The sequence below is a fragment of the Trachinotus anak genome, unplaced genomic scaffold (genome assembly GCF_046630095.1).
Source record: "Trachinotus anak isolate AG129_WGS33_773 ecotype Australia unplaced genomic scaffold, CSIRO_AGI_Tana_v1 ptg000024l, whole genome shotgun sequence".
NCBI lineage: Eukaryota > Metazoa > Chordata > Actinopteri > Carangiformes > Carangidae > Trachinotus > Trachinotus anak.
The window spans coordinates 11,765,573-11,790,226 of NW_027273875.1; the positions used below are offsets into that span (position 1 = coordinate 11,765,573).

A 24,654-nucleotide genomic window follows, 5' to 3' on the forward strand; every position below is an offset into this window, starting at 1 on the left:
TGGTAACAGGGTGGTAACCGAAGCAGGAAGAGAAAGACACAGCTATATGACCATCCTGTGTATGCTAGTTCATCTGACATATTTATTAATTGATCAAAGTGTAGCTGCGTCTCTAGCTGTGTCACACTCACCTCAGCTGCAGCGTTGGCATCATCACTGACATCAAAGATCACAGCCTGAGCTCCTTTATCCAGCGCCATGCGAGCCTGAAGGAGGCAACACGGGAGAGGGGTTAGGGTTGTTTAACTTCATCTGCATAGTGGAACTCCTGAGCAACAGAAAACATCACTCCTTCAGAGATCAGTTATGCAGGTGATGATGACAATTAGCGTCAGTGTCTTAAACCATCACTAGGTGGCAGTCACGCCACGAGCCTCGGCCTCCTGACTCAGACCAAAGTACAGCTCCTCCTGCCACTTTTCCACCTGACTCTGTCCAGACAGAGACTAGAAAGTGTGTTAGAGTGTGTGTGTGACAATGAAGGCCACAAATCTGCTGCAGTTTTTTCTAATGTTGGAGAGAGCGGCTAAATGAAACACTGTAGTATTATCTGACTGAGTGAAAGAAAAGGGGGAAATGGTGAGTGAAAGAAAACGGGTGGGGCATCAGCTGATCATGCAAATAAGCAGCGTTTTGTATTCAAACAAGGTTTTGAAAATAATCTGCAGGTCTCCCAGTCTGTGGTACAGTGTAACTTTAAAGCTTAAGCATTAAAAAGAGAGGCACGGTGGCACATCAGTGAGCAATATACAGCACAGGCTGCAACCTACATACAGCTGGACAGGAGCAGCGAAGCACAGTTTTCTTAGTTTTATATTATAAACTTATAGATATAGAGATACTGTCATTTCTACAAGCTGCAGAGTGTATGTGTGTGTGGGTGTGTGTGTTAGCTCCTGTGTGTTTGCACTGCTACTGCTACTGACCAGCTCCTCCCAGACAGGAGCTGGATTGACCTGACTTGTGTAAGAGGCGTTTTTCTGCGTTGGCTCTGAGTGTAGTTTGTGTGATCAAAAGCCTAGAAATGCTTTCGCCAACACCACCAGACGACGGTGAGAAAACAAATAGCGGCCTTTTCATCAATATCTCATCACATGCTCTCAAGCGCCTGGCATCTGCCAACACTTAATGAGGAGGAGACACAAGTTTAAACACCTAATCACCCAGGTCAAACACAACTCTAAACAGTGATTCCAGGCCTACTGCTCACAGCCCACGGCAGGAGGGTGTGCGTGCACTCACACACAAGAAATTCAGGTAAAGGCTTCACTCAGTTGATCCATTATTCAGGTTAATGAGAAACCTCTTTTATGGAGCGGTGGCATTGAACTGGGGTCATTATTTAACACTTCAAAAAGAGAAAGTCAGCGTCTGACAGGGAAGGAACAGACATTTCCTTTGTATGCAGAAATTCACCCCGCTTCATTTATGTGCCATCTGTGAATGTGCAGACAGTACGTGTGCGTGTTTCTGTGTAGTTGTGACTTTGCAACATTGTCCCACAGACGGTATTCAAAGGCCACAGTATCAGCGGTCAGGGAGAGGTCAAATAAAAAATTAACATATCCCCTCTGATTTGGCTTCCAGCTCTCATGCAGCAGGCTCTTTCCCCGTCTCATCAGAACAGTAATTGTAGTACATGCATGGACCTAAATGGGGTGTGGTCACATGGGAGAAAAAAAAAAAAGCTGGATCTTTGACATGTGGGAATTTGCTTTACCTGGGGTTCAAAAGTTCTCTGTGCCCATACGTCCTCTAATCGTGGTAATAAATGAAGGAAAGCCTGCTCTTGTGGTCCACACATACACACACACGCACACACACACACAGAACCAGGGGTTTCAAATAGCCTCTTGCAGTTCAGACTAACAACAGCCAGTTCAAGAATATACCATACTATATTCCTCAGATGACCAGTGCTGTGGTCTTATTATATCACAGTATTAGTAGTAGTGGCACCACAGTGCGGTCGTCGAGACGTACGCCTCTACTGAGCCACAGAGCTGGATGAGGCCTGAGAGATCTCATTACATGATTAACAGAGATATATTTAACCTTTAATGCTGCAATGAAAAGTGCAGGTCTGACGCTAACAAGACACTTAAAGAGCGCCAGCTAAAGTGTTTCAACATCTCCAGGTTAGTTACGGTCGGAACTGAGACAGACGGGGCTGTGGTTAGGTAAACACCCGTCCTCGTGGGGTGCAGCTTGACACATGTGATTAAACAATTTTTTTGCATTTGAGTAAAGGCGATTGCAGCTTTGGAAATAACTGTGGTTTACAGAGTTCTACAGTGGAGATGTCACCACTGAAAAACTAACAAACAACGCACACACCACAACAGTCTGCTGCTTTTAACACTGATGGGCTTTTGAGGGAAGGTGTGGACGCACGCCAGCGACATCCTGCAAGCTGTTGTGAAACAGAGTGGTGTTACCGATGGTGAGAGTGGTAGCAGGTCGTGGAGAGCTTTCTGCAAAAGCAAGCTGTCACAAACATAAACACACCTGAGGGCACTGAACCAGAAAGAGGCACTGTGAGGTCACACACACACACACACACACACACACACACAGATGCAGGTATGCATTCATCTTACCACACACAGCCCATAACATACAGGCTTATCAGGGTTTTCCTATGCTTGCCACCCACAACAGAGAAATGTAAATTCAATATATAGATAATCATCATCCAGTCTTATTACTGAGCCTACACACTTACCTAAGCAGGAAAAACACAAACTACTGAATAACATGAACAATGACTCTGTTCTATTCAAGTGTACCAGTAAGTCATGACAGTGTGACAGTGAGTCAGCATGCACAAAGCCAGGAAACTGATCATTTTATCATTCATACTGTGCCACATCAAAAGCTCTGAAAGTCACTATGTTTTCAGTGTGAAACCTCCAGTACTGTACATCAGAAAAAAAACACTGGCTGTGCCTCAGCTCAGTATGGAGCTAAGACACTGTACTGTTCTGCACTTAGTACAAACAAATACATGTACTAATCATTTTGTACAAAAAAAATATTAATCTGCATGTCATACATGTCATGTACAACAATTAAACAGCACTGTTGCAGTGTTCTTACTTCCCTCAAGTTGTGTCACCATCATCTGTCATTTGTTTTACTTTTTTGCTTCCTCTTTATTTCTTGCATTGAGGCGCAGAACACTTCAACAGCACAATCGAAAAAACAAGTGTTTTATAGTATTCATACTGACCCCTCAGTGTAAACACTTTGAATCATGGCCTGCAGCACATGGTGTATATCCTCCCTATATAGAGTAATTGTTTGTACCCAGTGGTTAAAAACAGCATAAGTTCTTCCCAAATGTTAGATTTGCTGCTGTAGGTTGTTCATCATGTTCCTGTAATATAAGAACAAAGATAATGCTGTATGTTGAGTTCCATAATCTAAAGGGTTACTATCTAAATTTGAGTTTTGTACTTAGTTTTGTTACTTTTCCAGTGTGAGCATCCTGCACTCAAAACCTGCTACACTGAAACTAAAGTCAATCTGCTGATCAAGGCCATGAGTGTGCTCTGTAAAAACCCAGTAAGTGGTTCTTGTTTTAATAGTTTTTTGAAATGGTCAGTGTCCCTGCAGCCCCTCTGTAAGTCTGAGCTGAAAACACCACAGATTCTTCACTGACGGCATCTCTTGGCTCTACAAACAAAACCATCTTCCATCAGAACAATTTGAAAGATGCTACAATCACATGAAAAAAGTATAGATCTTAGACACAGTGGCTACAAGTTGTAACACCTACTGCAGCTGACAGGAGCACATACTGTAGCTATCTACAGCATCAACTCTAGCTCGTCTTGCGTAAACTGCTGTGACTCCAGCCAGTGATCTGCCTTCTCCAGCAGCGGGTGGCGTGCTTGGGGCGCGCCAGCGCTGTTTGTTTACATCCCTGGTGAAGTGCGGTGTGTGAGCCAGGCCTGGCATCACAGCTTGTTCCCAACTGGGTAGAAGCAAACTACGCTGCTGTGATGTCTTTATTTCACATCAGGGATGGGCCAAGCTTTTTCTGTCACCTGACAAGATCACTTCGCCAATCGTCTCAGTGTTTGTCATGGGATTAATGTGGTGTGGATGGCACAGCCAGGCCAGCGGGCCAGCTGCCTTCATCTGCAGCCATGTTCCAGCGTAATGGAGAGAAACAGGACAGGGCAATGTTCAGAATATTACACACCCATACACACATACAGTCTTACCACGGAGAAGCATCTGCTACATTAGTTGAACATCTATGATTACAGAACTATATTCAGAGTGACCCAGTAGCTGCGTAACCTTTGACTTTTGACAGTAGCTTTTATGTCTTAAGTGCTGCACTAAAGGGGGCAGTGAGATCTTGACTTGCAGCAGTGACCACAATGCAACAATTCAATCATTTAGCCTCATTCTGAGCCATCAACATTCTTCATTTATCAAGAAATTAATCTGCCAACTTGTTCCAAAGGTTTCCAGTTTAAAACAAGACAGATCTAAAAAAGTTCATAAGAAAATAATTTTTTTGAAAAAGTCGTTTTTAAACACACAGTATTTAACTTCTGCCATTAGGGGTCTCTCAATCAAAACAATAACAAAAGATGCCGCTTAGTGACATCATGAAGTAGCATGGGATCATGGGAGTTGTCTGCATCACCACTGCCATCAGCTTCTCCTGCTTCAGTGTCAGTTGTTCAGGAGGTTTTTACCAGGAGCAGAATTATCCACAGAGGTCACATCCTCTCCAAAACAAACAGACCCGGTGACTTTAACTGGTACAAACACTGAATAAAGCAGTTTCACAATAAAAGTGAGTCATTCACCGATGCTCTCTGGCAGACACAAGACATCTTGGGGGGCTGAGAGCTGAGCTGTCTAACATTTGCCAGTGAAAATATATAATTGGAAACGACCAAGGTGTAAAAAGTGTATCTTAAAAATGTGACTTAAAACTGGATAAAAGTCAATTTTGAGCTTCTGGCAGACAACTACAACCACAATGCCAACACATGTGCATAGGCCATATGACGTCATTGACAGGTAACTAAATGTTACCATCACCGTTATCATAATTAAAATCAATTCTCTAGGTTTGAGAATTGCTGAAAACATTTCGGATAAGGTAAGAACACAACTCAAAAACTATATCACATAAGTCCAGTCATTTTTAGACATTTTAATGTGAAAAGTTACATATTATAACTCTCACTTTCACTTTCCTTCTCTCTCTGGCTAAATGATATAGAAAATGATGAATGATATAGATATGATATTTTAGCAGTTCAACCAGTGAAACTCAAGTGACGCTAATTAGTGAGCATGGTTGATTTTATTTTGAAAATCTTTATTACACTCAGAAAGCTTTTTTGGGCTCTGATAACCCTTGAACTCTCTTAAAGCATGCTGCTGGGCTCTATTTAACTCACTCTAACTTTGTAGTACTTGTGGGGACCCGGTTGGTCTGTTTTCCCAGCGTGACTATCCACATCATTCAGTGCATGAGTCAATTATAGCATGGAATAATATGTGTGGGAATAAGGAGTGAGAGTGAAAGAGGTAAAGAAAAAAAGAGAAGGACAGGGAGGGAGGCGTGCACGCTGTGGTGCTGCTGCATTAAAGCGTCTAATGACAGAGTACAGAGCGCTGGGCCTACAGGTCTGAGGCTGAGACTCTGCTCTGTCATTTCTCCTGACCGGCCCGGCACACTGGAACCATTACTGAGGCACTGGGACACGCCGCATGGCTAAATGGGGAGCAGACGGGGGCGGGGGCTGGTGACGATGATTTGGGAGGGGGGAGGGGGCACATAACAACACATATCAGTTTGGAGATTTTCCTACTGGTCAGTTTACCTGTAACACTGATGATTGTTGGCTAACTTCTGACACAGGTATATTTTTTTATTTTATTTTTTCATCCACCTGAGTCTATTTCCTCTGACACTGGAGAAAGCTCCTTTCTCCAGTGTCATTTGAGTTTCTTTTTTACATTAAGTTATATTTACATTCAATGTACAAGACAGAGGTCCAACATTTTGGATGTGATCCAAAATAGACTTGCAGGAAACCTACCAATACCCAATGTGTGGAAATTTATTTTCAAAAAAGAGAAACCTGATTCAAGAACAGCCCCAACACCACAGCAGCACGATGCACTGTCAATCTACAAACAGCTGATAGGGGAAACCATATAATAATAATAATAATAATAATAATAATAATGTAAAGTTAGACTATGAATACATGTGAAGTTATAGAAACTAATTCTAAAAATAATGTATATTCTTCAAAGAGCAGTTTACAGAAGTAAGTCCTGTTCTCACCTCCTGCACCGTGAAACATTCTAGTGAACCTGGTGACACACACAGCAGATCAGTTTCTAACCAGTTTAATGTCAGATTAAATATTTTCTTCTGTGGCTGACATGTTCAGATCCATCTGAATCTAATACTCAGGTATTAGGAGTACTGAGGCACAAACCCGAGTGTCAGGTTCATCCACCCCCCACCCCCGTCTGATTTGATGTGGTGTGATGTGAACCTTGATGGACTTGAGTCAAGTTTCAACTTATAAGTTTATTTATGTAAAGATTTATCAATTTAATGATCTTGTATAAAACATGTATACACAAATAAACAGCCAATAAAATAAAACATTAATTTATTTTACATATTAGCTTTAGCATATAGCACAAGTTACAACTACAATAGATGACTGTGGACACATGGATGATTTTAGTGTCGGTGACTTAAACAACATTATTGTTTTCTACTACTTCAATAAGTACTGTTTTTTTTTTTTGTAAATTCCTCATAAGTTGTATGTATGTTGACCAAAAGGCCCGTTTTTAGCAGTGGTACTCAGTCATTTGTCAAAGTAATATTATTTATTTTCCCAATATGGATGGTGAGAGGAATTTCTTTTTCATTGCCATAATTAATATTTACACAATATTTAAACAGACAATTAAATTTTTTAGATCAATTGGCATTTTTTTTTAATTAATTCTCACAGTGACTACATTCCTTCTTATATTTTTTCTAGCTAAGTACACTTATATAAATGTTGAAACAGTTTGGTAAATTACATCAAAAATAACCAAAAGTACAAGGTCTTGCTTTAAATATTGTTTCCCTATCTTTGAAGCTGTGTATTTAGGTCTAATTGTGTGTGAATAATTGCTGTATGTGTGTGTGCTGTGATTGCCGGGTGCTCGCCACCGGCTGAGCGGCAGTTAAGTTGGTTGGAGGAGGGAAGGGTGTGGCCCTGCTGGGTATCCATTACTCACAGGGGTGCTTTGATGTGGGGCCGCTGGAGGGGGGGGGGGGGGGGGGGGGGGGGGGGGGGGGGGTACTGAATGAAGAGGAGGGGAGGCAGGGGAAGGGAAGCAAGTCAGGGCAGGTGAGCAGATTCTACGCTTTCAGGAAAAGTATTGAGCCCGAGGGGGTGGGCCTGAATCACACACACACTCCTCCTCCACTTCCCTCTGCCTCCCATTCATCCTGGCACACACACACACACACACAGAAACACTAAATCCAGAACCTGGGCTTGGCCACCTTTCTCATGCAGAGGAGAGAGACATATTGGAAAAAGTTATGAACCTGATCTGCCTGTCTGGAGGTAAGAGAGGTCATTTAGAGAACTCACAGTATTGAAGTTCACCCCTCCCCCCTCTCTTTCTCTCTGCCCTTCCCTTGTCTCTCGCCCCCTCTCCTCAGCAGGCGCTAGCTGCACTGTGACACACATTTGAAATGCAAAGCACAAATTGACAGAGAAAGACCAACGCCATCTGATACACTATCGTTTGCTAAACACATCCTCGAAACTTCAAAGGGCCGGGCAGCGAGCGCCTGCAGCCGGGGGGCAGATGAGACGGATGTGGCCGCCAGTGACAGCGGTGATGATGGAGCAGAGAGGCCCGACTCCATCGCACACACGCCAACATGTGACCTTACATATCGCTTTTTAAACCCAGCGAGCCCAGTGCCCAGGCGCTGAGCGTGTCAAGAAGAAGAAGAACATGTCAAGAAGAGGAAAAAATTTAACTTTTAAAACCTCATTCACAGCCATCATCAGCTGTGCTTCCTTAAAGGAACAGTGCAAAATTTTTTGAAATATGCTTATTCACTTTCTTAATAAGTGTAAGAGGAGAGGATCAATACCTCTCTCATGTCTGTTTGCCAGAGGATGGTTTGCTTAGCTTAGCATAAAGACTCAAAGCAGGGGGAATCTGCTAGCCTGGATCTGTTGAAAGGTAAAAGGAAAAACATCTGTTGACCAGCCCCCTGAAGCTCATTAATTAACATCGTGTTTGTTTAATCTGTACAGGAAACAAAGTGTAAAAACGACAAGTTAACCAACTCATAAAACCACAGCTGTTCCCTCTTCTGGTGCTAGCCTGAAATTCAGCATAAAGATGTGACAGTGGAATTGATCTTCCCATCTAACGTGGCAAGAAAGCAAATAAATGTTTGACATGGTGGGACCATGTCTAATGTTTAATCCAGCTGGACCAGAGTGTTTTGACCAAACCAACCAGTGCAAGTAAACTTAGATATCCAGGCAAAAAAAACATGCACCACATATACACACTGTACATATACATGACAACCCTGCAATGTCCATTAATGTCTGCCACCATGTTGGAACCTTTCAACACAGTTTTACACAAAGGGGCTTAAATATGATTATACTGAAACATGTTAATAATTATCACATTATATACTGTAGGGATCATAAGTCAAAGGGTTTTAAGTGACATCTTTAAATGTCTTGTTTTGTCTGACCAACAGTAAAAAATCCTAACATTACATTTAATTATCTTTTACATCTCAAAGGTGAAATCAGTAATTTTATGCACATCTATTCCTTTTACCTTTGCCGGTTTATTAAGAAATATACCTGTTAACAAAGTGTAAACTTCTAACAAACTGTACTTCTGTTTGATTTTGTTGGGAAATATGAGACACCTCCGTTCTGAATGGACTTTTTTGTGTGAGGACAGTTATGAACTCATCTTCTGCCATGTACACACAGATGTGTTGACATTTAAAAATGGATCCTGACTTCCCACAACCACAGACAGGACAGAGCCTCACCTTTGGTAAAGAGGTGTACCACTGTGACAGTTAGTAGTAATACATATATATGACATTGTCAGTCCAACAATGCTTTACCAACACTGACTCCTGCTACACTGAACCATCTCTATAATTACCTAAAGCTGTGTAATGAAATAGTTCTGAAATTAATTACAGTGGTAATTATCACGATATACTTTAATTATGGGAGTACTTGACTTTAATAGGTGTAATTAAGTAAACCACCTGGATAGATGGCAGGGGGAGAAATGTTAAGCGGGAGAGTTAGATCCCTGGATGTGCAGGCTCTTCTGATCTCACAGGGAACAGAAACATACTGAACCCCACCTCTGACGCTTTCCTCTCACTTCTCCAAACATCTAGAGAGGGCCTTCGTAAAAACTCAGCTGTGAAAGTTGCCACATGAGAAACTGTCCGATCCCACAGAGAAGCCACTATCTCTTTATTGTTTGTATTGCACTCAATCAAGAGATTCAGGCAGGAATAATCCTCCTTTGAGTGGAAAATGACACCCCTTTTTGTAGGCTTGGTATCAGTGTGTTGATACATTCCTGCAGTACTGATGAGGGAGAGAAAGTGTCCTGAATAATTTCTCTCAGTTTGTGGCTGGCAGAGGATTTCTTCTCTCACCAACTGGCGGCAACACAGAGACTCAGGGGAAGCCAATTAGAGGGCCTTTCCCGGCCTTTTAAGAGGCAGATAATGTTCTTGTTTTCATAAAGCATCCTGTTATTTAATCAGGCCTGTAAGTGAGAGCCTGACACCCCTCCTATAGTGTACAGCAGCCTCCCCCCCCCCCCCATCATTCCTGGCCTGAGCCCTCCATCTCATTCAACAGCTCTTGTAAGCCTCCAGGAATTCATTCTTGGAACAGGCCGTGCAGTAAGCCGTGTCTTTCTGCAGAGCAAACACACATACACACACACAACCAGCACAGTGACAACTGAAGACACAATGCCTGTAAATGAGGGAAATCTAGACACATATGAAGTTTAAAAGACTTTGTTTGATTTCGAATGACAAGAATACCATACACTCCCTCCAGTGACGCTTCTACCATTGCACAGACTACAGTAAATCGATGCAAATCACATTTCATTTAAGTCAGTGTGGTGTTTGTTTGTGAAAATAAGATCTACCATATCTTTGACATTTATGGTAGCTATTTACATGCAGAGATTTTACTGGCTCACACCTCAAGGTTTCTACATCTCCAGTAAATATTGGCACAAAGAAGCAATAGAAAAGCATGTAAATCATTTATTGACAGTGGTGGTAGACATTTTCAAATCCATTCAGCTGTCAACACATTTCAGTCAGACAGTCAGACTGAAGGTGGCGCTAGAGGAACAGTCACAGAATCAGCAAAGTCTTGGATTCCTTCTAAGATGAAAATGAAAGCCCGTACAAAATTTTATAGCACTTTATCAAATGGTTGTTGAAATGTTTCAGTCTGGGTGGACCAATTGAACCAATGTCTTTATGACAACTTTGATTTGATTTGTTGTCATTGGGTCTTGCATGACATACACTTAAATGATGATAAATGATGAAAAATGCACATGAATTTCCAGATTATGATTATTTCCTCACTTGGATAAATAAAGTTATCACTCCAGTGCACTCCAGCAGAACTAGGCTAAACCTGTGTCAGTGAAGTGAGCTTAGTCCTGGACCATGCACACTGTATGCTCTCATGAGCACCCTGAATGAGAGGCACACAGAGGCCTAGAGAGACTGACACAACAGGCCTGGTAAAAACGTAATGGATTTTCTGACAGCCCATTGGTCCCCTGAAAAGGCAGGGAGACAGGATTTGCTCCTGGCCGGTCTGACTGTGAAGGGTTTTGTTGTACCTGGGTTGTTCGTGTGTGCAGGCAGTCAGAGTAAATATCAATAGGTCATAAAAAATCTATGTAACTAATGCTAGCTAGTTAAATCTATCTTTCCCCCTCTCTCCGCTCTCACCTGGGCCAGGTATTGGCACGTTTCCACTTTATCCATCATTTCAAATTAAAAGCCTCCTACAGGGTTATGTAATAGCGACATGACATTGCATCAGCGGCAATAATTTTGCAATGGTGGGTTGCTGCTGCAAAATGTATACAAGGGATACTGCATTTAATATCAGATGTTTACTCACAACCAAAAAGAGGTTAGTGAGTAAGTCAGTGCTGCTCACATGTACACCAGTATAGCCTATAACATTCTGAATTCACCTGCCCTCAAAAACACTAGTCATAAAAAAAAAAGTCCAAATTTTAACTTAACTATGCTTGATAGATATTGGGTATTTACTCCATGCAAATCTAAAGCATGGAGTAAATGCCTAGGCAAGTCTAAATAGTCTCATTGTATCCGAGTGAATTACATACCGTAGAGGCACACTGTCTGCCCTGTGAATCTGTTTTGTCAAACCCCTGTTAAAAGCCAGAGAGGGGGCACTTGGCACTAATCTACCTGAGTTGGAGTTAAACAGGTTCACACTGCAGAGGAAAAACAAGAACTCACTCCCTCCGCCTGCAGTGTTGGACTCACAAGACCTGTTTGCTGGTTTTCTTTAAAATCTGGGAGATGCTTAGTGCTCTCTTGCTTGCCTGGGGAAGTAGTTATTGGTAACACAAACCTGTCTACTTTCCACTTCACTTTCAGCAACGTGCCCTTGCCCAAGCCTGAGGCGAGCCAGAAAAAAAAGAGGAGGTAAAAGAGACAGAGACGAAGACAGAAAGAAAGAGAAGGGTAAGACAGAGGGAAAGTGAGACAGTGGAGGGTGAAGGGACAGGGGGAAATGTCTTTTTTTATGGGAATGTTTCACTTAATCTCATAAAGGCAGCGTGAAAACCTCCATCTGTTTGCTGAGCAGTTCAAAAGAGACTCCACATGCCTCCGCTTGCTGCTATATAAAAACAACATTCTAATGCAGATCTTAAAGAGGGCCAGCGGCTCAGCCTGCACAATGAGAACTGGGACGTGCCACATGAACCGATGGAGGATGGGAGGGTGGAAAGAGAATTAGGTAGGTAAACAGAGGGGAATGTGCACGGCAGAGAGGCACTGGCGACAACAAAAAGGCAGGACAAAGACGTGAAAGAGTTAAATCAAAGCAACAAATTTTCCTGTCAGCAGTCCTGTTTCTGAACTGCCAGACCTGACCTTGAAGCAGCAGACAGACAGGACTGGTGTGGGTCGCCCTCTGGCCTCTCCTGCCACTCCTCTGAATCAACCCATTCACCTCTCCACCTCTCTGACTCTCCTGCCTTCTGTTCCCTTCTCCTCTCCCTCTTCATGTTTCACCATGAGGCTTACCATTCGCCTTTGTCATTAATAGAGGAATGTCCTGGCGAGAACGACATCTTGTGTTTTATTGTGGCTCCTGAGCAGGGATTCAAGGGCAGCACCTTCACATTCAGGGTCTGCGAGGACAAAACCCTCCTTCACAGTAAAACCTTCTACAGTAGGTGCAAGGCTGAGGCTCTCCTGGCTGAGGAAATGTACCAAAATCTAACAATGTCAATCAATATCAATAGTGATAAATATATGATAATACATTGTTTTTATCATCATATAGGAACCAAGGGTGCATGAGACTGTAGCGAGATGCCTCTGCAGTCAGGTTTTCCTGCACACTGGTGCCTCTGCACACCTCCAGGCCTCCTCTCCCCATAGCCAGGGCAAGACCAGGCCCGATCCCATCTGCAAAGCTATTCTGACGAGCCACCCCTCTAAAAATCTCCAGGGTTCAAACTGCTGGAAGATCAAAGGACTAATACTGCAGTAATAATAAGTTACTGCTCTATGAACGCCTCATTCATCAGGGAGAGGCAGTGATATAGTACTGTTGTAACTGCAGGCCCATTAAGCACTCATCATACGATCCTATTTGCCATCCCCGTGTGGAAAAACATCTCCACACTCCACCTCATTGGTGCGGCTGCAAACGCACCATCACCCCCCCACCTGTCCTGCAGCCAGCTCAAGGTGTCTCCCAACCCTGTGGGGTGGTGGTATCTTAATAACAGAAATTTGGCACAGAATCCTATCATCTGGGCTCTGTCTCTCTTTATGAACATGACACGGCATTCTATTTTTAGGTTAGCATTTTTCTCAGATCGTCTGCTCCAAGCGCTGACAACAGTCTGATGAAACCCTGACCTCCGCACGCTCCCTTTGAAGTGACAAGAGAGAGATGTGCCGCCCTAATATGAATGCCTTGAGATGCATTCTTGAATACCATGAGCAGCTCTGCGAGAGGGTGGCGTGCTCGCCCTCAGGGAGCAGATAAGCAGCCTAGCGTGCATAGACGCTCACATGGGCAAATGCACAGTGTGCATGCGCATTTGTAGCTGTGCAAAATCAAAAATACACAATTGCTTGTGAAAGAACGTACTTTCTCCTTTCTTCTGGCTTCATTAGTTAACAAGTGTGTCAAACAGCAGAGATAAAGCACAAGTTCGCTCATTTCAAGGTCACTTGCATGACAGTACACTGTGAAACATTTCACTCTGATTCAACCTTAAAACATTTAAGTTGAATAATGAGCACAAAGCCTTCTCCTGAAAATGGGAAACCTAGTGATTTTAGTTCACTGAATTTGACATAACAAGTCAGTTCAACAACTGAATCAACAACTTTTCAGTGACAAATGCTACTGCCAGATTTGTTTTCTATTTCCTCAGTTTTAAGAGTCAACATGCGAAGAGTACGAGGACTGGGAACGAATTTGATTCTAACCTTCGTCACACTTAACTCTGCTTTCATTATTATGAACATAAACAACCTTTACATATCTTAACATTTATTTAAGACACATAGTAAGTTTCCTTCATGTTCCAAAAAAGACACGTGCAGGCAGACATGCAAACAGTGGGAAGTTAGTTGTTTCTTTTACAATTTACCAACACACAGTCAACAAGTGTAGCTGCAGCACAAGGAAGGAATCAGGGTACTTAAAAAACATCTCATTGTTGTAAATTGCGTCAAAATTTGTTCACCATCTCAGAGTCATGAGATTAAATCTAAACGTACATTCAGTATGTGATGGACATATTTTTAGATTCAGTGTGACTCATAATTTACGTCAATACCATCTCAGATTTCCATCACAAATCAATGTCCATAAATCTATTCAGAATGTATTACGATAAAAGATCATCGTAATTAACCCCAGAACTTGCCTGACAATCATCATGTTTTAAAGTTTTCTTCATCATCAAAGAAATCCAGTGATAGCTGCCTGTACATCCATGAGTTCAGTGCAAACAGGAACTGATAGTAGCTTATTCAGCATACAATTAATGGTGCTTGTTTGCACAAATGTAAACAAACAAAGCTATAGATTTAAGTTTTTAAATAAATGTTAAATGCAATACAAACATATTTTTAAATAAATGTTAAATGCAATTATTATTCATTTATCTTCATTACAAGTCAAGTGAACTCGTGTTTCTAAGTTAACATTATTGTTAAGGTGATATTCCAATAGCATCTATTCTGGAAAGGCACTTCCCACCGGGCAGCACTGCAGATGTCTCACTGTTTGTGTATTGAAGTTTTGTGGTGATACTGTTGACGAACTCAGACCAGACTCAGAGAAGAGTGTGTTTGCTCACCATGCTTACAGTAACCATGCAGAGCCAGTACACAGCCCGTGTGTCGTTTCAGTGAGGAGAGAGAAAAAAGGAAGAGCAGAAAAGTGAGAAATGGGAGCAACAAGCTGCTAATCACCAGTCGCTAGGAAAACACAGCCAGCATCTGAACACATCACCTCTCAAAGCAAACAACACATCTTCCAGATTTTCTGTACGTGTGGGGAGGACAGTTCGCTGTGCCATCAGCTCAGAGTCAATGTTTAGCTTAGCAACGCTGGCGAGAAACTGACGAGACATGCGGATGAGAACTGCGGCCACAGCTGGGGTGTGTTATGCTGAAAATATCCTCAAGGAGTAGCACACACACACACACATGCACTCACACACCTTTAGGCCAGAGAATTTTATTTAAGGTGACAGGATGAGTGGAGAGTGTGAAGCAGAGAAGCAGACCCTCTGCAAATCACTCACACCTCATTGGTAGGAGTGATGACAGCGCTGCACTGAGCTGAACGACAACAATGCCACAGGTCAAGGTGACATCTGTTTAGCTGTGACCTGTAGGGCTTTCTGATCTCTGAGTTTCGAGACTCACTGTGTTATGATCCCCGCAACTTGAAGACCTGCAGTTAAAATGTTCCTTGTCACCTGCAGGTGGAAATGTCTATGATTGATTATGAATAAACTAACTGATATGCTTGCTGGCTTACAATTGTGTTTGCAGCAGCCTTGGGCCAGCAAGTGTTGTTCTGAGAGTGGAGGAATGCAGAGGTGAGATGCACCGTTCCTCTAAAATCTGATCTGTGGTTGCATTAAGTTGATTTAACCTCTAATTTCTCTTCATACATTTCTCCTCACCTTGTTGCTCCAAAGGTGAAAAATATCTCACCAAGCGGCCCAACCCACCTTTCTACCCCCTGCCGAGAAAGTAACCACACTGTCCTTCTCACCTGCTCACCTGAACAGATAAATTGAAATCAATGCTTGTTTTGCCTCACACAGGTCACCAAAATCACCATACATGACACCATATGTATTTGAAGTGGTGACAAAAAGAGTAATGCATGTTCCCATTGAGGAGGGAAACCTGAAATATTCACAAAGTCAAGTGAACAGTCTTTGCACAGAGCTCATACAGCACAGTATTGTTACTGCCCCGCCCCTGTCTACAGACCCGTCCATGTCTGCAAACTTGCATCATAACCACCTGGTGACCTCAGCAGGAGTCAGATTTCCCTCAGACAACCAGGCACTCAAAGTTGGACACCTGACATGAACAGTATACAGCAACTATCTGCACCTAATGAGCAGAAAATCTTGCGTACAAGCCCTCCCTCACAAGCTGAGGTGAACAAGCAGCAACCCAAGGAGTATTTTGGTGGCTGGAATGTGAATAACATTCCTGATACTCAGGACTCTTCCTTGTCCAAAATATTCTTTGGCCGAGTCCCATGGGAATGCACTCCCCTGCTCGTGTGACGACAACAGAAAACTTATCACCCTGTTTTCCTGTCCTTGGACTTCTAACACGGCAGATACTTCATGAGCATCAATGACAACTGGCTGCTGATTTCTACTCTCAAATTTTGTTCCAGATTCCCCCATTTGTCTTACAGTGGGCCACAGTTGCTCATCACGACAATATTTTACTCTGACACCGCGCCTGAGTACATGTCTGCACTTCCCTTGAGTTATTCTTGATGAATTCCACAAACAACAGGGCTGACGGACCAAAACGACAGTGTTTTGGGTTGGAAATGAGGAGTGTCTGCATAAAAACAGAGTTAACCTCTAAGTGTAAGTTGATCTCTTACAGGGTGGAAAGTGGCCTAATATATCACACACATGAATTCAAACTTTAACCTTTTTATTCCTGCTTTTTATTCATAATGCACTGGCTCCCTCCTCAGCCTGTCACACTTGTATTCAATTTTACAATGAAGAACAAAGATGATGATTCAAAAAGAAACAAGTCTCCCGCTATGCTAGCAGCTCTGTGAGGCGGCACTAAAGCACAGCAGCAACATTAGCATGCTAACATGCTCAAAATAGCAATGCTAACATGCATTTAGCAGGTATAATGTTTACTATTTAGTGTGTTAGCGTGCTAACATTTGCTAATGAGAACTAAACACAAAGTACAGCTGACAGCAGCAAAGACTGACTGAACTTTGGCGTGTTTCCATTATCCTGCTTACATAAAAATAAGTAATGGAAACATGTGAATTTCAAAAATTCTCTCAAACATCAATGGAAACACAGACCATTCATAAATGTCATAGTAGTCACTTGTGCAAACCTGGCTACTGTCTCCTGCAACACTAGTAATACTGTGAAAACTGTTGTAGTGGCTGCCTGGTTCAGCTCACGATCTGCACACTGATGCTAATGCCAAACTACCATCTTCAACAGAACAAGCTAACGGCATTATTTTCTATGTATAATATTTTGAACTGGCCGTGAGAGCAGTGCAATTTTAAGTTACGGCATTATTTTTGTTATTTATTGTTATTTTAGTACTTATTTAATTTCAAATACATAACTTCCTTTGATTTGGAGGTGACTGCAGGCCACAGCAGTACTTTAAAAAACAATGGTTTAAGTGTTTTGTGACAGATTACCAGTGATTGTTAACACATGGAATAATCAATATACCGTAGTCCCCCAGTAAACGAGTGTGTACAAAACAATGCAACAGCAACTCTGTCACAACACCACAGAACCAAAGCAGACTGCAGCTGATGTTACCACTGTTTGCTGAGAGCGTGGTGGAGGTTACGATTCTGCCTGTGTAGGACGGTGGATAAGGCAATGGCCCAACAATGGTACCTATTTTATGGCTTTATTAAAAACCGTGTGAGTGTGGCTTCTCTTTTAATATCTGCATCATCAAAAAAATACCTCTACAGTAAGAACACCATCTATCTCAAAGACAAAATAAATACAACAGTCCTCAGAGACAGGCTAATCAAACTACAAATTACATCATGGGCACAGTAGGAGCCATAATGAGTGCACTGACTGAAAAGAAGGCAGTCATTAGACTGCTGGACTCAAGGCTAAGCACTTCCTACTGAGTTATCTTCACATTGATATGGTGAGCTAAGACAGCACCTAACTTTAGCAGCAGAGGAAATGGGAGGGAGAAGACTGTGTCATCAAGGTCAAACAGGCACAAACTGAGAAATGTGGTTAGTTAGTCTTTTGTTATTTCTAAAGAGAGAAGGAATGACGCAGGGCTAAAAGGAGGACATGTCTGAAAGGCACAGCAAAAGAGACTCTAAGCAGCTAAAAGCAGGAAAAATATTTGGGACACTTGTCAGTGCTTGATATAAAAGGAGGCTTGAAAAATTTAAGCCCAAAGCTACTTCTACATCACTTTTGAAGCAGTTGCATTCAAGATGAAATGATCAAAGCAGTGTAAACCTATCTGACAAAGAGCATAAAGAATATGACCCTCAGGATAACAGGAAGAAAGGGCTTGTACCTTTCGCTCAGAGGGCTGAAAAACAGATTCTGAAATGTCCCCACGTGGTTTTCGAACTTTTTATGCAGTGATTTATGGTTTATCTCTTATTGGAAACAGTAAAAATGCAATGGTGTGTGCGTTTTTTTGTATGCTTCAAAGATTAAAAAGAATAATATAAGGTGCATGCAATGGTTTAAGAGGTGCATGGTCCTTGCCGGTCGATTAGCAAAGCATGGCCAAGGTTGCAAAAGCTTTGACTAAAAGAAGAAAGAAACAGAAAGTCATAGTTTATCCCTTTGAAGACAACCATGCAACTGTCTGGCACAGACAAGCAAATAATGAATTTTCTTGGGAGAGAAATCAAAGCGAACCTCGAAGTCTGCTAACACTGACGCATTTCATACCGGCCAAAATGTCCATTGTGTACCTGCTGCTTTTTGCATTTACTCTCAAAAGCTGAAATATCCCCCTTTTTCCAGATGTTCCCCTGTGTTCCTCCTCCTCGACTTGTCTCCGATGAACTGGAGACGTTGGACTCGGCTACTGAAGGAAAAGAAGCCAAAGGCAGCTGCCATTGCATTTCCAGCCCCTGTCTTTGCTAAAAAACAGCAGGCAGGAATAGCCTGAGGTCAGTGTCACCCCCTACAGACAATCAGACATGAGAAGACAAAAACATTGTCATGAGGGCTGTGATTTATTCCTCCCTTTACGGGCTTCCCTTGTTTTCAAGCACTTCCTTTCGCTGGGACTCCTCTTCCTGGCCTGAAAGTTTCGGCCACAGTGGAAGACAGATTTGACCACAATTGGACCAGTTTTCATGAGTTTTACTGGACAAAGTAGAGATATTGTAATTCATTCTCTAGTTTCTCATTCTACAGCCACAGCTTTTAAATTTGCTCTTCTGACACTAGCAGCTGTTCCTCAGGAGAAAACAAAACTCCAGTGGCGATTAAGACTCACTAGTATAACTGAATACATCAATTAATAACGCTAGTAATTAAATTATTTCAATAGTGTTTAAAAAGATGTATACATTTCTTTACTTTTTCTTGAAGCTTCAGTCAGTTTATGAAAAAAAGTTTTTATTTTTACCAAAACTTTTACCCAACTTTTTTTTTTTTTTTTATACTTCTATTTATCTTTCACCATAACTAATTTTATTTTTCATGTGTACTCTGAGAGCAGGATCGATGAATATGTGTATGTGTGTTTTACTCATCTGATAACCGCTTGCTGTCTTTTGTCAGTTTCAAGACTCCATAATTATACTATATATTTAGTAAGATAACAAGCCTAAGAGTCTACAGCCATAGAGTGCCGCAGGAACGAGGCCTAAACCCTGAAATTAGTTAGCATTTTAGACACTTATGGTTCCCTTGTCCCAAATAGAAGTCTATGGGTTTTTTGAATGGGTTTTTGGTTCGATGGCTGAAATGAGGTCTGTGGTCAACACAAGCTCTAGAGATTTTCACATTTTATTCAGTGACATAAAATACACCAGTAAATACCCCGGTCATGATTTCTTGAAGTTTTTACATCTCTTAAAAAAGGGCGGTTGCTGAAGTGGCTAAATGAGACTACAGAGGTTGTCGGGGACGTTAAACGTCTTCAAGCCAAACATGAAAACTGATCTACTCACCAGTTCACCTTTACAGCCTTGTTGTGTTTATACTTGCACTTTCGTAAACTAACTTTGTAAGAGGAAAGGCTTTTGTAGAAATGGTAAGAGCTAAATCAAACTACAATTGGAAGCTTAGAGGTGGTGATGTTAAAGTCATGCGACAGTGGTGTAGTTAGTTTATAGCCTAACATTAGCTGTTTACTTCAGGCAATTGTAAAATAAAAGTGGTGTTTTTTGGTGAAGATTATCCTGCTGAACAAAATGTGTATTGTGAACTTTACGAAAAAAAATTATGTAAAAATCCCATTGGCTTTTTGTCAAGGGAGGTGACACTAACATCCAAGTTAGCCTACAAAAATTATTATTATATAAGAGTATAATGTTGACCACGCTCACAATCTTCAAAGTCATTAGCCTACACCCTCTGATCATGCATGAATATGTGTATAAAATATGACACAAAAAGAGATCCACATCTGGCAAGTCAACTTGATCATAATAAAGTTCAAGCTGCAGGCTGTTTGGCACAATAATAACAACTAGAACTTATAATACCTTTAGTATTAGATGGATGCTGCTAATCATCTTATTTTGAGCAACTTTACTAAAGTATCATATTCAATTTGATAATCATATAACCTGTGACTGACGCTGTCTTTGAATCCCCAAATTTGCCTCCTCACAAAGCGGCCCCCTCTCTAACAGCTTGAGAAAGGTTTGGGAGATTTGATTTGAGATCATGTGATCCACGTACACACACACACACACACACACGCCCACACACACACACACGCACACACACACACACACACATGCAGACACACACACACACACGTGCAGACACACACAGAGGCATGTACACATGAGAACTCTGGTTAAAGAAACACAATTACTGTACAATTAGGTCAAAAACCCTTTTTATCTGAGAGAAGCAGAATCAATAAGCAAGCCTTTCTATGAGAGTCAACAAGTTCAGACACAGGCCAAAAAATTAAATGACTGGGAGAGCTATTTTCACAAAACCATGGCTTCTTATTGATAGTGTTATGGCAGTGTGAGTGGCAGAAAGTCAGCTCAAAAAGCACAGATTATTTATTCAGGAGTAAGGAAGCCCTGTGTGGAGGTTAGAGTAGCCCTCCTGTCACTGCTGTGATGCCTTTTCTCACTGATTCATGTGTTGCTCTGTGACTTAGCTGGAGAACCTTTCCAGGGCTTTAGTGTAAACAAAAAAGCCAGGCTGGCTGGAGGAAGTCAGATCACTTCTACTGTAGCACAACATGCTGGCAGAGAAAGCCCGTGGCCTCTGCATGTGTTGTGTTGTGTAATGATGCAAAACCACTGGAGCAGTGAAGGGCTTTGACTCAGGCATTTGCATAGAGAGAGCTGTATCTGAAACAGGGATCAGTAGGAAATAGCTGTGCAAAGTGAAGACTTGGATTCTTTTTTGGATACGTTTTTCTAATTTACTTTTTTTTAAGTGAAAACTTGTGTAAAAACTAAATCATGTGGGCATAATATAGCTGCATCATTCTATTGTTTCATGTCCTCTTTCTCTTGCTTCACTGTTGATACGAGCCTGACATTGGCCCATGTTAAAAAATGAAGCCAATCACAATGAATTACTATTTTTAAGTTCAACTTTAATGAGCTGAATACAAAACTAATAAGTATTAAAATATTTTATACAGGTTAATTTAGATCAGGGCAGCATGATAGTGCAGGTTAGCACTGTCATCTCACAGCAAGTGTGTGGAGTTTGCAGGTTTTCCTCCCACAGTCCAAAGACATTAGGTTAATTGGCGTGAGCGTGTTGTTTGTCTCTATATGTCAGCCCTGTGATAGACTGGCGACCTGTCCAGGGGCTCCAGCCCCTAAGGGGCTAAGCAGTATAGTGGACGAATGAATAATTAAGATAAATTAAATTAAGTTAAATGAACGGTGCATAATTATTTGCAGATTACCCTGCCTTATTGATAGAGGTTGTTGGACTATATGTCTGAATGGAAGCAGACACTGCCAGTGTTTACTTTTTAAATACAATAAAAAAATTAAAAAATAGAAAAAAAAACCTATTTTTATTTACTGTTAATATTTCCTAAAAAGATGCAGTAAAGATGCAAATATAGCATTATTTATCACAATACAGTATCAGAAGTACAAAACCAAAGCCATGCTGCTGATAATGTTTAAACATCATAATGTCTATAGTTAAATTCAGCTTCAAAGTTTCACTGAGGTAGCAGTGCTTCTATCTGAGAAAACCACTCCTTTCATCCAAGTGTGTGGATGTGGCTGAGAGGTGGCCAGAAGTGCAGACTATACCAGGAGGGGGCGACGGTTAAAGGCTTAAAGCACAAATTCCATCTGGAGAAAGTGCATTTCCTCTTAATTTGAAGATGTCATGTTCTGTTAAATGTTAGAAGTGCAGCAGACACATCCTAAAGCATCAACTGTGACTTCAACTTTCCAGGCTCTGCAGAGATATTGTGAGACCCATCTAGTGAAACAAGGAGCATTAGAGAGAAAGGCCAAATTACTGCAAATCAGCACAGGAATCTCCCTGCGATGCCGGGGGTAGGAACCTCTGAAAACCAAAATAAAAACAAAGGACAACAATGAAACCTTATCCCTCAAGGTTTTGAGCTCTACTGTTTGCTTTACAGTCTATTCTGAGTGTGTGCGGTGCAACACGAACCCTCTGTGGCCATCAGAGTATCTATAGATCAGTGAGGCAGGCTACAGTCAGACTAAACTGTAAACAAGTCCCACTCAGAGAGCATGGCTGACCCAGCACCGCACATCCCAAACCATCTGATTCATCCCCTTCAAAAGGCCAAGAGCAGACTCCTCAACAGCTGCATGATGAATCCCCAATAAATCCACCACAACCAAAAGCTTTGAATCTCACTGAGGAAGTAAGGATGCAGGTGGCTGGAGTGGCGTTTATTGCATCACATACTTTCCAGACTACCAAAACAACAAGAAGGACCCCCTTCCCCTCCCATCCTTCCTCCCTCCTTCACTTCTCCTGATTTCAAAGGCGATCTGCAGGGAGGGAGAAAGCACTCGGAAGCAACAGCCTTTTGTTAATGGGTGCTTTTGGATGAGGGAGAGACCGTTTTTTGTTTATGGGACAACACAGTCTTGCCATTAAGGCTTTAATCAAAACTGTTTTCTAGAGTCAGCCTTGAGTGACACCCCTCTTCCCCCGTTTGGTTCCCACTGAAGGAGCAACAGGAGGAGGAAGAAAGGAGCGGGGAAGTGTGGGAATGTCGCTACATCGTCGCCACGGTGGGCAGCTTCTAAACATGGCTTTAAATTAGGGGAAAAGAAAACACAGGCTAAAAAAAGGCAGTCGCCTAACTATACTCCTGCCTGCTAATTTGTCACCACTTGAAAAACAAGGAAAAAATAGCAACAGTTTTAAATCACACTACTTTAAAGTTAGTATATGCCAGCCTGTGTGTATGGTAGAATACTTAAACATAAGGGAGATTTAGGTCAACTCCGTCGCTGTTACACATACATCTAAACCATTGTGGGTGGAATCTATGGAGCTCTGGCTGCGTTCATATTAAAGGGAAGCAGAAATGGAGAACACCAAGTGTCTGGTTCTGGCTGGCTGGCTGGCTGGGATCGGACCAGTGACAGCTGGGACTTGAAAGCTTTACATCCAAAGCCAGGGCTCACTGCCACTTGCTGCATAGCAGCGCTGAGCTAAGCCCATCCCCTCCTGTCCAAGCCCTCACTCTGAAAGATCCCTGTCCTGAACAAAACATTAAGCTCCTGCCAAATGATTCCCTCTAAAACCATCTTCTCTTTAAAGTCTAAATCCAAGAGCGGAAGGGGTACTGGAGAGGAGACAAGATGGCAAGATGGTTTTATCTGTCTGCTGCCATGTCTGAGAGGGGAAGGGGTCACAGAGAGGGGAGTTTCTCAGAGAGTTTAACTAGGAGAAATGCATGAAGCGCGTAAAGCCATGTCTGGGTGTACCTTATCCAGCAGCGGCAGACAGCGGGGTACCCTGTGCTCCAGTTTGACAATGGTGATGAAGTCACTCTCTTGTCGTTCATCCTCGCTCGTGTTGCACAGGGAAAAAGGGTGATACTGCAAAGAAAGTGGCAGAGAGAGAAAAAGGTTATGAGAGGAAAACAGAAAAACAACTGAAATTTAAAACAACACAGATGTTTCTGGTGGGATCATTTTTCCGGTTGATTGAGAGGAACACATTTCTTTTTTGCAATGCCTGCTGCGCTAGAGTTGTAGGTTTGCAGCCTTCAGAAGAAGTGAAAGCAGCATGAATGCCAAGGCAAACAAACAGCACATCTACAGCTCCTTCACCTTGTCACACTGATGAATCACTCTGTTGTTCTCTGAATTTGTGAACTGGTCCGAAAATACTGTCTTCAGAAAAACAAACAATCAAATATATATGTCTGAGGCATGTATAATTTCAAAAATATTTCAAGGATTACATTTTTTTACAATGACATTCACAAAACATCATGAAGTGATGTTGTTAATGATAATAAACTGTTGAGCAGTTCACAGTGATGGATCCAAAGGTACCAGTACAGAATAAAAATTACAGTTATAACTTTTAATACAAATATAGACAATAACTTAAACTTGGTAGAAGGTGATATAATTAATTAAAATATCTGAAATACTTGAATGTACTTTGGTGACAACTTGCTAGTCTTTATTCAATTTTATTTATCAAATTATTTTTGATTTAGATTTTTGATTAGTTTAAGGTGCTGTTTGTAAGTTTTCTCTGTCGGGAGCGGGTGGTGGTGATTATTGCTTGACAAGAGCTTTGGCCATCATTGCGTTTACAGGACAGAAGGTTATAATATGTCTC

The 24,654-nt window shown here is 41.8% G+C and overlaps 1 protein-coding gene across 2 annotated transcripts in view; it reads right to left on the reverse strand.

The window, feature by feature from the left end:
- LOC139607764 (E3 ubiquitin-protein ligase RNF43) overlaps window positions 1–24,654 on the reverse strand; it is an 83,107-nt gene that overhangs the window by 6,375 nt on the left and 52,078 nt on the right. For both annotated transcript variants that reach the window (XM_071460946.1, XM_071460947.1), the window contains exons 2-3: window positions 23,784–23,897; window positions 132–206 (exon numbers count right to left, since the gene is read on the reverse strand). In XM_071460946.1, the coding sequence (XP_071317047.1) occupies window positions 132–206; window positions 23,784–23,897 (189 nt within the window). The remainder of the gene's footprint in view (window positions 1–131; window positions 207–23,783; window positions 23,898–24,654) is intronic.